Source organism: Anopheles funestus, chromosome 2RL (assembly GCF_943734845.2).
Source record: "Anopheles funestus chromosome 2RL, idAnoFuneDA-416_04, whole genome shotgun sequence".
Classification (NCBI taxonomy): domain Eukaryota; kingdom Metazoa; phylum Arthropoda; class Insecta; order Diptera; family Culicidae; genus Anopheles; species Anopheles funestus.
The window spans coordinates 12942049-12955649 of NC_064598.1; the positions used below are offsets into that span (position 1 = coordinate 12942049).

The 13601-nt window shown below is 43.6% G+C and overlaps 2 protein-coding genes across 7 annotated transcripts in view; one reads left to right on the forward strand and one right to left on the reverse strand.

Annotated features, from left to right (window-relative positions):
* LOC125764951 (ATP-dependent DNA helicase DDX11) overlaps positions 1-13601 on the reverse strand; it is a 77722-nt gene that overhangs the window by 47546 nt on the left and 16575 nt on the right. The gene's annotated exons all lie outside the window — the stretch shown is intronic.
* LOC125764974 (activating transcription factor 3) overlaps positions 1-13601 on the forward strand; it is a 52591-nt gene that overhangs the window by 25527 nt on the left and 13463 nt on the right. For all 4 annotated transcript variants that reach the window (XM_049429760.1, XM_049429759.1, XM_049429761.1 and 1 more), the window contains one exon: positions 11409-12893. In XM_049429760.1, coding sequence (XP_049285717.1) covers positions 12753-12893 — 141 coding nt within the window. In that variant the 5' untranslated portion in view covers positions 11409-12752. The remainder of the gene's footprint in view (positions 1-11408; positions 12894-13601) is intronic.

Genomic DNA, 13601 nt, shown 5'->3' on the forward strand with positions numbered 1-13601 from the left:
AAAACCCTTCCAACGCCCGCGATCAAGGGCCTAAGGAAGTGTGGTGAAGCATAAATAGTGCCGCCAGCCGGCTACTATTCATCTGTCAAACATGGCGCGGATGAGAGTTGACACAGTGGGAGCCCTGCAGGAGCACGATGTACCGTGACAAGTCAAATGTCAAAGTCACCTGCGTCGTTTCTGCGACCCATAATCAGCCTTCAGATCCATATTGCTCTACTCGAGCCATTCAATGTATTGTATTAATATGTCAACAGAATCGTTTACACGAGCAATTAGTGGCTTGTCAACAAAACAGTATAAAAAAGAATCGTTTCTTCTACGATAAGACACTAACCGAGCGCGCACAACGCAATGTGTGGAGTGTGTTGACTAAAAGCTTCAACTTTTCTTTACCCTTAACCTTCATATTGCTTCCCAACAGAAATCCTGTCCAACCAGACAAGCCGTTCATGCGAATAAACACACACAAAGCCTTTCGAGACGTTCCCAATGAGTTCCCAATCCAAACAAAACCTTCCGAAATCTGGTGGCGGTAGATTTTGGAGAACCAAAAAAGTACATAAATCTTCAGACCGTAGTGCTCCAAACATACCCCCAAGAAATATCAACACAACGCCTCTTTTCAAATGAAATGCGCAACGGCACGATCACGCGAACCTGGTTGTGTTTCGCGAGTCAACGCAAGTCGCGTGGTTGCGTGGTTGCGGTGTGTCGCAGCTCAATTGATTTGTCGCAATGTTGCACTTGCATCCGCAAGTCCACTCAAGCTCGAGGCACGATCGTGAGCTTCCATTTTAAACTTTCCAAAAATCTTCCCATAGCACACGAAGGTCTACCAAAAACTCGTACAGGTTAGTTATGTTGGTACTTCCTCCAGCCAATGTATACCGACAATCAACATACACCCTTGCAATGCTTCCCATTGCTGTTCCCAACCAGTCGGTCCGCTTAAACAAACAAACAAATGCGCGATACGACTTCCTCTCTCGGGCGGAACTCACGAAAAGGTTTCGTCGTTCGTTCGACCATCGAAGGCTCGAAGTTTTACGACACTTTACCGCACTGCTCGCGGGTGTACTGTATGCTGATTATTTTCCCATCACCAACCAGACCCATCGGCAAACGTTGGTGACCCTGAACGGAGGCACGCCGCTCTACTGCCTGCCGGCACGACGATCGCAACGATCGCTTTGATGTGTGCCGTTTGGAGTAGACCGCTTTGTTGTCGTTCTTCGTTTTTTTTTACTGCACGCGAACAAGTAGACACACTGCGTAGGAATCGTTAGGTCTGGCGGCATTTATCTCTCTCCGTTCTAGCTCTATTCTTAGTGAGCTTCCAATGTTTCAGGGTGTTTGTGGCATGGCATTGAACAATACTAAGTTACTAAAACATTAGCTCCAAAACTTAATTCGATCAAAGTGAAACATCTGAGCTTGTTCATCCTAATAAAAATACAATACCTTATGAATTATACATATGGACAATATTGATGTGCTCACAGGAATTTTGGACTATATTTTAACACGTTTCATACATACTCTTGAACATCTGTTTCACTGCTCTTATAAATACTTTTGCCAAATTCCTCCATACTGCAAACTATGCAAGGAGTTCCTCTAACTGACACGTCGGAATGCATCGAGGAGCTCCAAGAATTTCTTTCAGTTCGCGCCTGTCGTACCATCGTTACACATATGCAAACATGCAATCATATGCGACCGAATGGAAAGGTAGATCGGGAGTGGTGTATGGGGAGAGAGTGGGAGGGGGGAGAATGCAACCCATCCGTCACCTTCCTTTGCCACCCGTGAGCGACACAAACCTTTCATCGGTGCATCGATCTCCGAGGACGTGTGGGTGCAGCGAGTCAATTTTATGCGCGAGTATTTGGGTCAACCCGGTGCCGCCGCCGTCACTATCGCATGCTCATGTTGCCATAATTAGCGGCTTTCATTACTGTTTCATTAGCTCGCGACGCGTTCGTGCCTGTCCCGCCTGCATTCCACACCGCAGACACGGCGTGGCGTTCCTGGGGCTTTCAATTCTTCCGTTCCCTTTCAAAGCGTGCTGGGACGTTCGATTGGCGCCTTCAGATACTGTGTAGCATCTTGCAGAATTTTCATCGAAGTTCGAACGTGTTAATCTGCTTCGTAGCATGTTGCATTTTTGGGAGATTCATGGCTCACTAAAGATAATGCAATTAAAAAAACATCTCTCTATCCGAGGATTTTCAGTTCTTCTCAAGATGGCTACCAAAGGACCGTTGGGCTGTGCATTATGTTTTCAAGCTCTTGTAAGAAGATTCTTGTTTCGTGTGATGTTTCTTAATGAATTTTGATACCTTCTGATGACCACTCAGTTTTATCTTGATTGCATTAAATTTCACACCGGTGTTAAACATCTGGAAAACAGAACGCACTTTGCATAATAAGATAACGCCTGATCGGTAACGCTACCTTGACACCTTCGAAGATGGTCGTGGAAGATGATGAAAAAGGGACTGAAAACTGCGTAATGAAATCAGAGAAAATACACATATCTCGGTGCTTAAGTATTCACGATTGAGGACACAGCCAAAACATGGCACATTCTTGCACCGTCTTCACGCACTTCAGCGTGCTTATAAAAACCTTCCAAAAGAAGTAATTCTTGCCATGTTTTATTTTAAAGCATTTTCTTGTCATTTTTGGTAAAATCCTGTTTCTCACCACAAGAGATTACGATGTCAATTCGATTTATTTACCTTACACTCAATACACCGCTTCTTCTTGCTTGGAATCTTATGTAGCGGCCCCTCTCTGTGTCTCCCTCCCTTCCTTTCGATGGCATATTTCTCGTAATCAGTGTTTCCGATTTTCGTCTCACACATTGCATGTACGTCAAGTGGTGTCTCAGCACATGGTGGTAATGGTGCGTTTTGTAAACGGTTCGTTTGGTGTCGCTTTTAGAGTCACCTCATTTCGAGGAACGTTTCGCTGGCTGGTGAGTACTTGAAAACTTTGCACACCGTTTAACGTTTAACCGAGTCGAGAGCAATTTTTAAGTGTCAAATATTTTCTGAGCAGAATGTGCTGCTCCACCGACGACAAACCATTCAGATGCAGATCAAGCGCAGATACAAGCGAGCGAGAACTCCTCAGACCAACCGACAGCACAATTGACCGGCCCGACCCGTCACGAGTTATTAAGAGTGACATAAATGGTGTCTCGGGCCGGGAGGAGTTCGAGCTTTCATCCGAAAAATCTTAAGAAGTACGACTCACCCAAAACCAACCATTAATACACGCATGCAGCCCCACAAAACCTGTGGTTGGGAGTGTGGCACTGCCACGTTGACGGTATGTCAATGAACTAAAAAAAAAATTTGGTTTGCAAATTGTGCGGAAACACAATCGATACTCAAAAAAACACAACAAAAAAAACTTCAATCCGGGTGAAGATCTCTTCAAAATTCCAAGGTGACTCATCTCTAGAAATCATAAACAGTTCTAATCCAGGGGGGACAATTCTTTGAAGATTGTCTTCGTGTCGTTTCAAACTATCGTAATAAAACTATTTCCCTAGGTTCTTTTGCTTTCAACAATTTTACGACCATGTGCGCGTTCCTTTTCTAGTTGCTAAAGTTACCCAACTAATCCTTCCGGACTGCAAAAGATCCTTGGAAAACGTAAAACTCTTGCAATAGTATCGGTACCGCTAGAAACGGAAAGGGGTTCCATTTGTTTGTTTGTTCTAGCGTGGCCTTTCGACAGGAAGATACGAACCCGAAACCCCCCGTAACATCGACGTACTCCGCAATCCACATTACGACATCTTCTCGACACTCTGTCAATGACGGTCAATGTTCGAATTTTCCCACCCCTGGGCATCCTCAAGCAGCACTATTTTTTTTTCTGCCAGATGTCCGCTACTCCAAGGTCAAAGCAGAAATGTCTTCCTCCCTTCCTAAGTAAAAACAAAACGAACCAGCATCGGAAATGTACGAAAATGGAGGAAGGTCCCTCCATCTTGAATCACGACCGCACTCGGCGGCGCACTGAGATAAACCGTGTCTGCGAGATGGAAGATGGTTTTGCTTTTCGTATACGGGTTTTTTTTTGTTTTTGTTTATGGATCTCTCTTGCTTTACGAATTTTTGGATGTTTAACTTTCCTTGTTTGCGTAGCTTCTTGGGTGTACGCTTTTCGTCGTCGTCTTGCCGTTCATTTGTGTCCTCCTTGCAAGCGGTACGGGCATCCGTTTCCCTTTGGTCCACCATTTTTGGAGACCCGGTTGGCGATGTGGCGTCGTTCCATCAGCCGAATGTGCGTTTTGGATTTCGTCTGGATTGTGTTGCGACTGTGGCCAGTAATTTTTTTCGTTGTGTGATGAAGCATGAATGTAAAAGACGCGAGCAGCCGGTTACCAAAAGGCAGCCTTTTCAGTTCATTTATCATCGATTTTCGATATTTTGAGCATGCAGATGAGTGTCTTGCTTCGTAGAGTAGAGATGTTACGGTTTAGCCGTCACTGTATGGTTGCCGTTTTTTTTTTTGGTTTTGTTAGCCAAATGTTTTCATACACAAAGGAAATTTTGCTGCAGTTTGCTTGATCCCGTTGTGAGCGTTTTATGATTTTGGGACAACTGGTTCCTGGTGTAATAAAATCGGTTTTTAAATATTTATTTCTTCGCCATAATCCGCCATAAAAGTTACCATTAGTCGCTATTTACGATTATCTACCGAGCGTACAATAAAACTTTACCTCTAAGTATTGCCATAATCGGTGCATACAAACGCGACCTGTTCGAATTAATCGATCCGATCACCGGTTAACTCGTGCATAAAACTCATCGCTACGTCCACTGTTGTCTTGTATGGGGATCTTTCATGTTTCCGTTTAGTATAAATGCGTTTTAGCGTGATCAAACCAGTGCAAATCGAATGACGAACGGAGCAAACGGAGAATTAATCATGGCAGCATTTTTATGTGTCTGCACGCGATCGTTAGCAATCAAGCCGCATGTCTCAAATATCCGCGTGTGATCGACGGTGGGTGAAATTTGAAATCGCATAAATGGCAAATGGTGACCATACGGCGAGAAAGGAATCTACGGCAATGTGCCATAAATGAAGACGGCGAGAAAAACTGCAAAGTCAAAACATAGCACCAGGCGCCACGTTTACTTTTTCAAGCAATTTATAAGCGGCTGGAATTGTGAAAAAAAAATTACTGGAGCACCTTTAAAAGCTATTAGAGCCATGTTTTACGGTTTTTTACAAATCTGCATTCGTGGAAAGCAACGATTAATCCTAAATGCTTTCGCTCGATCCTAAGCAACATTTTGTCGCAATGAATGCAGTTTTTTTAAACCACACCTCAGCACCACAGAGTATCGATCTAAGCCGAGGGTCAATCAGAAATTATGATTCTCTCCTTGGGCTTCGGCGATGATCATAAAAATCCACTTCGCTGCACTCACGCTCCAATCTTTCGCTTTCCTCCGGTGACCATTAACGAATCGAAACCCCAAAACCGAACTCGAAACGAAGAAATCAATAATCGGTTGAACAAAAAAAATACAACATACCAGGCTCGAAAAGAAGAGGAAAAGACAGCATAAGAGGTTGAGGATTAATCGGCGCCATTAGCATGCTGTGATGGGGTTTTGTTGCAATGGATCAAGCGATCGACACTGGATGCAGATTTTTGGACATTTTACCACAACTCCTCAAGTCACGGGTTTTTAGCCCCCGGAACTGTGCATGAAGACCCAGAAAGCGAGAACATAAAGGAGTAGTCGCTATCAAGTAAACAACCAGACAACAACATTGACCGTTGCGTCCCAATCGTCGTTGATGTGTTGTTATACATTAACCCGAAATGCACAACACTCGTGATACTAAAAAAAATGCAAAACAGACCCACAAATCGGAAGATGACAAGAGCTGGAGATGGTTCGGGAGGTGATATTGATTAAAATTAATAGCAATAATTAAGCGTCAATGTTGTTTTTTGGAGGATGAAAATCATTTGCCAAACTCGCGGCTATGGATCGCGCGTCGATCGGAGTGGGAGCAATGTTGGTGTAGAAAAATTTTGGTACAAGTTCGGTGTCTTGTGACATTTAAAAAATTCGGTATTTTTTCAAAAATAAAAAGGTACAAAACTACACCATACACCTGATTTCCAGATGGTGATAATTTAAAATACAAACATGTGCCTTTTTCCGTTTCTCCCCAACCATACTCAAACACACACAGACACAGACACAAACGCAAGAGACTCTTCTGAATAGGTTGGAAAGGCCGCGATTGGAGGGACAGGTCAAAAGTCCTCCAGTCACCTTGACAGGCTGGAAGATTTTATGGCCCCCAATACCTTACGACTGCGTCTTACCGTCCAAAAGTAGCAGCGAATGTGACCACCACCACATACCACTAAACCGCATAAAAGACGTCGGATCAAGCTCCGGAAAAAAATGCCACACCGTGCCACTTGCGGCACAAAAGGAAGAAGAACAAAACCACACAACTTCAACCACTCGATGCTCAGCTTGATAGTTCGGTTTTACGACCGCATAAAAAGATGAGATATTGGCCTTTTTAAATTGCCCCAACGCGTTTCGGTGGTACGGTAAGCTCCGCCATATCGTTACGGCGGGTTGAAATCTTCCACCGGTGGAAGCATACTTCCCCAAAAATGGCCAAACTATTATTGCTACCGCGCTGGTTCTTTGTCGATGCTCTATCCCCGGTGAACGGTAGCCAAGTGGATGTTTCGATGGTTCTCCAAAACGGCAAAGATCTCCCCACCTTTACCACTAGCAACATATCGCACTCGAACAGTCTTCCTGCCTTTCAATACCAAAAACAAGCAACCCGAGTGTCCGAAGAAGCATCGACCACTGGGGTATACAAAAGATGCCGCCTGAACGATTCGGCTTTTGCCAAAAAGTTTGTCTGTAAACACGTTCCTACTGTTGACATCAGCGACAATGTTCGACGGTAATGGTTCGCACAACCATCGCCGTCGCCATGTTCATTTCGGTAGCTAACAAGTGGCTTCCCCGGATGGTCAACATGTCACACGTCTTAAGGATCCAATCAAGACCGTACCACAGCAGTGTGTGTGCGTGTGCGTGTGTCTCTCTAGTAGCCTATTCCGGTTGCTACTGTGCTAGACATTGTTCATCGATCGGATCATAAATTCGAACTTGGCACGAGTCACCGATTGCAATCTTAAAAAGGCAATCACGGAAGATGGCCAACCTTAACCGGGAGGTAGGAAAAGGACAAAAAGAAAGAAACAATTGCATTTGCCTATTCGTGTCCGCGAGCGTTTCCACAAACTTCTACTTTACATCGTCCAACTTCTGCCAAGTTATCGTGATGTCGTAAAACGTTATCGAGACATCCGCGCACACGACACATCGACACCTTCCGATGGTTGGCTTTGAAGCTGATGGTTGATTTATCTCAAGAATTTAAGTGTTGAAATAAGCATACTTGAAGTTGAACTGCATCAGGACCTCCGATGAGCTGTGCTGTCCTTCGGCTGACACATGGAATAATTAACCATCAAACCTGTTCACTCTAGCTGATTAACAAGAAGCAATATTTCGCAACGACTCACGAAGTCTGTTCGTTTGCCGGCCACTTTATTTGGCAGCTCTGTTTTGTCTTGCTAATTGGAGAAGCAAACGGCACAGTTAAATAAAGGATTTGTTTTTAGACAAATTCTCAATGTCATGCTTCTTGAAGACAACTCGCAAAAAAAAGCTCACAAAACCGTCTTTGCGAAATTGCGAGCGTATTTGAAGATGTCACTCTGGCGTGGAAGTATCAATATGCCGTAACGCTTGGAAACAAAACGAATTACCAGGAATTGCGGACACATGCAAATAGTGAAGAAAGCTTCTCCTTTTTTTATTTCCTTATGCGTCTCAGTCGCTATTGAAGAGTTCCAAAAGGAATGTGATATTAATGGCGAAGGTTTTGAACAAAGACATGTTACCCAGGAAGATGTTTCTCGCATTAGAATCGGAGTACTCCCCCATCAAACTTCACACTTGAAATGATATGCGAAGGAAACTATAAAAACCCGATGAAATAATCGTAAAACCCTATCTCTAGCACTAACAAAAAAAATGTCTCCTCTGCGCATCGTTGGAAAACATTCGTCCAAACAAAGGAAAAACAAATGCGGCGTCAGCCAGCTAGGGACCCAGGAGTGTAACGAACGTGTGTGCCACGTTTACAATCTAAATTATGATACCCATCAACATCCAGCTCACGCGACAATGCGTCGTCGTCAATGTGCCCGTCTTTATTGGAGTTACCATGGATACACACATTCCCTTGCCAATCCACCAATTCTGTCTTGTGTCTTTTGCCAGCCTGAAGACGCCATCATATTGCAGCGGGTACTGAAAAATATTCGTCCAAGACGTTAGGTACGAGATGCGATATACGTTCTCATCCGAATGCGCATGCACACATGTACGCATTTTCTGTCGCAATAAAAACTGCATTATATCGGAATTTGCATAACGCCTTCACGTACTCCACTCATCGAACAAGCGGACCACCGACGAATGGATGCAAATGATGGCTCTTTGCGCGAAGAAGAAGCTCCTTTGTGGGGGGTACGTTTTTGGATAAAACCTGTACTGTGATGCAGCAAAACCACAGGTGTGGCACAGTAATATCGAGAGACCAAAGTTTGTATTCTTGCGTCCAGAATCCGCAGAACGTTAGCTTCGAACGAACGAATTCTACAGGTGGCTGGTCTTAACGGACACTGCACACAAACACACAACAGAAATATAATCACACAAAACGGAAGTGTGAATGAATTGTTTGCCGCAGCTACTTGCCCTGTTGCTGTTGTTCGACATCATTTGCGTATGCCATTGTACGCGCCCCGGATGCGGGTCATATGACATGCGGTATGTGTAAGGTTTTGTAAACCACGAAAAGCACTTTACAACACACCTTTTTCCCTCGCTTTCCGCCCCATTTTCCGCCCCAAATCCGTTACTATACGCCTAGGTTGTATGTGATTCTCTGTAACGGATTTTATTTATAAATTTCATATGGCTAACCACCAACCATTCGCGAGAGTGCACTTTCATTTCGCTTGACGTACTTTTTGGTTGCGTATTAGCAAAGAATAGATTGTTCCGCGTGTATCATAATCGAGTTCAGAAAATATGAATACTGTATTTTTATAAACTCCTTACATTGATTTACTAAATCATCTACTAGTGCCTTTTTTTGTAGCGCACTGTATGTTAAATAAATAAACCAACTCGTATGGCAAATGAAATCGTATTTATCTGCGATCCTTTTTTTTGCTTTATCTCTGTATCTTGAAATACTAACTCACCGTTAAAACCTTCTGCCTGGTCCCACTTGCTTTACCTTGCCAATGGTACAGATGCATCAAACGCCACACGCCCCGAAGCGCCGAAAGAATGCGTTGCGTAAATTACAATCCGGCGTACGTTTGCGCAAAATTCGCCACACGCGCCTACACACACTGTCCCTGATCCGACGCGTATGGAGTCAACGGGACAATAAATTAAATCCGCGATCCTTCCAACGCAACGTCGAGGGCCCTTTTACTTCCCCCCAACACTTACAGCGGCGGGGGACAGCACAAGTGCCAACACAATGGCCATTCATACGAAGAGACACTTTCGGTCGCTTATCGAAGATTTTTATTTTCGTTACTCCTTCTTCCGTTTTTTTGCCGTGCAAAAACGCAAGTGCAGTGAATGCATCGAATGGAAAGTGGAACAGCAAGAGGCATAGGAAACACATTGCATTCATTGAAATGGGGGATACGGAAAGACAATGCGTGTTTTGGAAGACAAATTATGTGAAATGTTAGTGATGCCGTTCGTTTCGATTATAATCGCATTAACTCAATTAGTCATCACATATCAGTAAGAGAGATACGTAAGCAATCTTCTTGGTGTAAACTTTACTTCATCATAGAGACAATTTTCTATTATAACACGTTCACAGCAGCTTGAAACGTTTACATAAAGCCTGGTTTCCAACCGTCAAGCTAGATCAATTCAAGATCGTTTCTATCCCAAACAGTTACCTGCTCAGTATCAGCTCAGCGTCAAAAAGTCGACATGTATAATCAATCATCCAAACACGGACTGTGGCGATTATTGTCTTTTTCGCTCACAACATATCGTTAGGGAAAGGAACTCGTGTTTAAACGAGTTTGGGGAATTTGCCTAAGTTCTCCAAGTTCATATTGAAGGTAGAGGAACACTTCGGTGCACTAAACCCTCAATGCAATAGTAAAACTTTTTTAAAAGTACATTTGATTACTTAGGTTCCAACAAATAGAAACTGCGTGACTTCTTTCTCTCTCTCTCTCGCTCTCTTTTTGATTTATTTGACCCCGGTATGGTACAGTACGCTATGACCATCTGTCACAAGACGCACGAGAACCTACGCTTTTCTACTAGTGCAAAGCTACTCACCACCTGGGATGGGTTGCTGTTTGTCTCCGTCTAGAGGGCGCCACTTTTGGTGCAAAGTAGTACACACACTGACAGTCGCCGACCGTTCCGATTGTTTTGTTTGTGGAAAACATGGCAGTTCGGAACGTGGAGGCGTTGGGATTGGGAGCTCCCAGGGAGTTAACCTCAATCTCGTACCGAACGTTTCAGTAGCTTTGCATTCAAGCATCAAACCGCGAGACCGGTTCGGAATGATCCCTGAGCCGGTGGTGGGTGCGATTTTTTTTGTGTAGTTTTTTTCTGTCTTTATTTTGAATCAGTTCCTGAAGGAAGTGAGATTCAACGATCAGGGAATGGGAAGCAAATGAGTGGTTAAATCTGCATGAATTGGGCTATTAAAAAAAACGGATAGCTTATATCTTGTTCTCGCTGTCTAGGGTGAGGCAAACATAGAGAATAATGACTTGACATTACGTTTATGGAAGAACGAGGTCCATTCCGGACACTACTGGCACCCATTACCGATCGGGGAGAAGTCCACTTTGAAAGCCCATAGCTCATTTCAATCCCCCCGGGCCTGCCTGCCTGCTACAGTTCGTGTGAGTGGGTGAGGCTCGTCCCATGCTTTACTAGAATCTATTTTATGACCTCCAACAGACAACGGCTTGCCAACCTGAACCTGCAGTCTTAACAATCGCTGAGAGGGCGTTCTGCCCCAACGCCTTCGAGAGTTCGCATCCTCAATGTCCGATGGAGATGCGGCGTTGGACGCATTTTGTTGGGGGTTTTTTTTTTGTTCTTTCCTCCCGCTTAACCCAACTTAAGCGAACTGAAGCCAAATTAATTATCGCTCGTACCACAGTTCATCACAGACCCATAATACCGCTTCGATGCCGGTGGCAATTATCATTAACCGAGTTCTTTCGTTTGCTTCAGTACTCCCATTGCAGATAAGCTTCCGGATTCGTGGGCCGCCGGACTCACGGACACTCCTGCACCGCGGCGAAACAACAAGTGCATAAATCAATCAATCAATCCTACGGCACACTGACGAAAGTGTGCACAGGAGTGCAGCCACGGATCGCCTTGAGACCTTTTGTGAACGATTAACTAGTGCCTTTCCATATTCGCTTGCGGAAACATTCGGGACTCGGGCAAAACTATTTGGTTTTGCAAAATTTCGTCCCACAAAATCAGAACGATAGTGCCCGCAAAAGCAAACGAACATCGACTGGATGTGAAATATCTGTGCCAATCGCTAGTCTGTGACAAATTACAAGAGTGCCGTTTCATCGTACAATTCATACGATCGTTCAAATAGATCGCGTTAAATCGACAGTTAATCGTTTTCCGGCTCCGAGAGCCACCGAGCAAAGGAAGGAAACAAATCAGTCCTTGCAGTCATTCGACTGGTGCTGAGCAGCAAGCATATTGTGATTTAAGTTAATGTACAGCAACAATACTTTCATATACAAACGTACAATCAATCATATTTAAACAATACAATACAAATCTATTTAAAACAAACCCGTATACTAAGCGGAAGCATCATCACACGATACTTATATGTTGTGCTCCTAGCAGCATCATCATACACCAATACCTTACCATTGAAGTGCAGTTGTTGTGGTGCACAGAAACCAACAATTGCAAAACACACGACACTAGTGTATACTAACGCGCATACAGAACACGTGCCTCTTTCCAAAATCGAACCACTTTACCGCTGCGCAAGTGGGTGCGTCCTCAAAGTGCAAAAGTAAACAGCGCAAAGCAGCAAAGAGCTGTCCGTTGCTGCAAACAACATACCAGTGAAAAGAGTGTTTTTAAATAGAAAAAAACACACACACAAAAAGTGTATTTGAAATATCTGTGATTAAATTTATTCTGTTAATTTTGTGTGTTTGTTTGCTTTATTTTAGTGTCGGTCCGTGAGCCTTACCATTTTAAGTTTTTTTTTTGTTCGATTTTATAACGATCCTTTGGTTGGTTTCAACGAAGTAAAAGTGCCACGTAAAACATAACATACGAACGAACGAACAAACGACTTGATTTAGAGAGTGTTAAAAAGAAAAAAACACGCGTTGGGAAAGTCACCCAACAGCATACAAACGATATACGAACTACGTCAAACGAAACAACTTAAACTACCCGGGGCGAATCAAATTCGCCCGTCATTTAGTCATCGTACCGGCTAGCGATAGCTGACAGTTGCTAAGAGCAACAATACCTTCAGCGCATCAGCGCTGTTAAGCATCGACACGCAGCACACAACACAACATGTTCAACACAAACCTCAGCCTCAACGTGCCATCGCTCCTTATCATGGACGGTGGCACACCCAGGACGCCGGAGATCCTGAACTCGCTTATGGCCATGACAAATCCGCTCGAGTACTCGTACCCAGTGAACAACTCACAGGTGAGTTCAATATTTACAAGCTTCTTATCCATTGCTCTAACAATTCGATAGCCTGTGGATTTTAGTAACATTTTTGATAAAGAATTACTATAGTTAAATGTACAATGAGTAATTGAAACTCATAAATATACTTTTATTTCAATTGCAATTGATACTAAATTCTGCCAAATCTTGATAGCTAGTAGCTCCACATAAAATGTACTCCACCCAGTTCAATGCAGCATAAATGTAGAGTGTGTAAGTTTTACTCTTTAAACACCATTTTAAAAATAATCATTCCTCCAAGATTTGAAATCTCCCCACATTACTGTAAAGACTTTTTCCACGTCCTGTGGTGTTAGGTTTTGCACAATGTTAGACTTTGCTTTGATACGCCACACGAAGAAACTCATTTGCATACCATGCTCCACAACGCAGGAAATGTCGTTGATAACATCTTAAATACACCTCCACAATGAATTCCATCTACACGATTAACAAACCTTCATTTCTCCTATCCGGACGCCAACTACAATGTAGTGGATTCGTGACCCCAAGGAGAACCCCCATTGTGTATGTGTCTGTTCACCTAGACGGTACACTAGCTTAGTACAATCTTTGTTATTCTTGTTGGTTTTTGGTGCGGTCCCCGGTAATTCAATCAAATACCGATAAAAATCACTCAACGAATAAAATCTAATTTACTACATCACGGTGCAGCGGGATAGT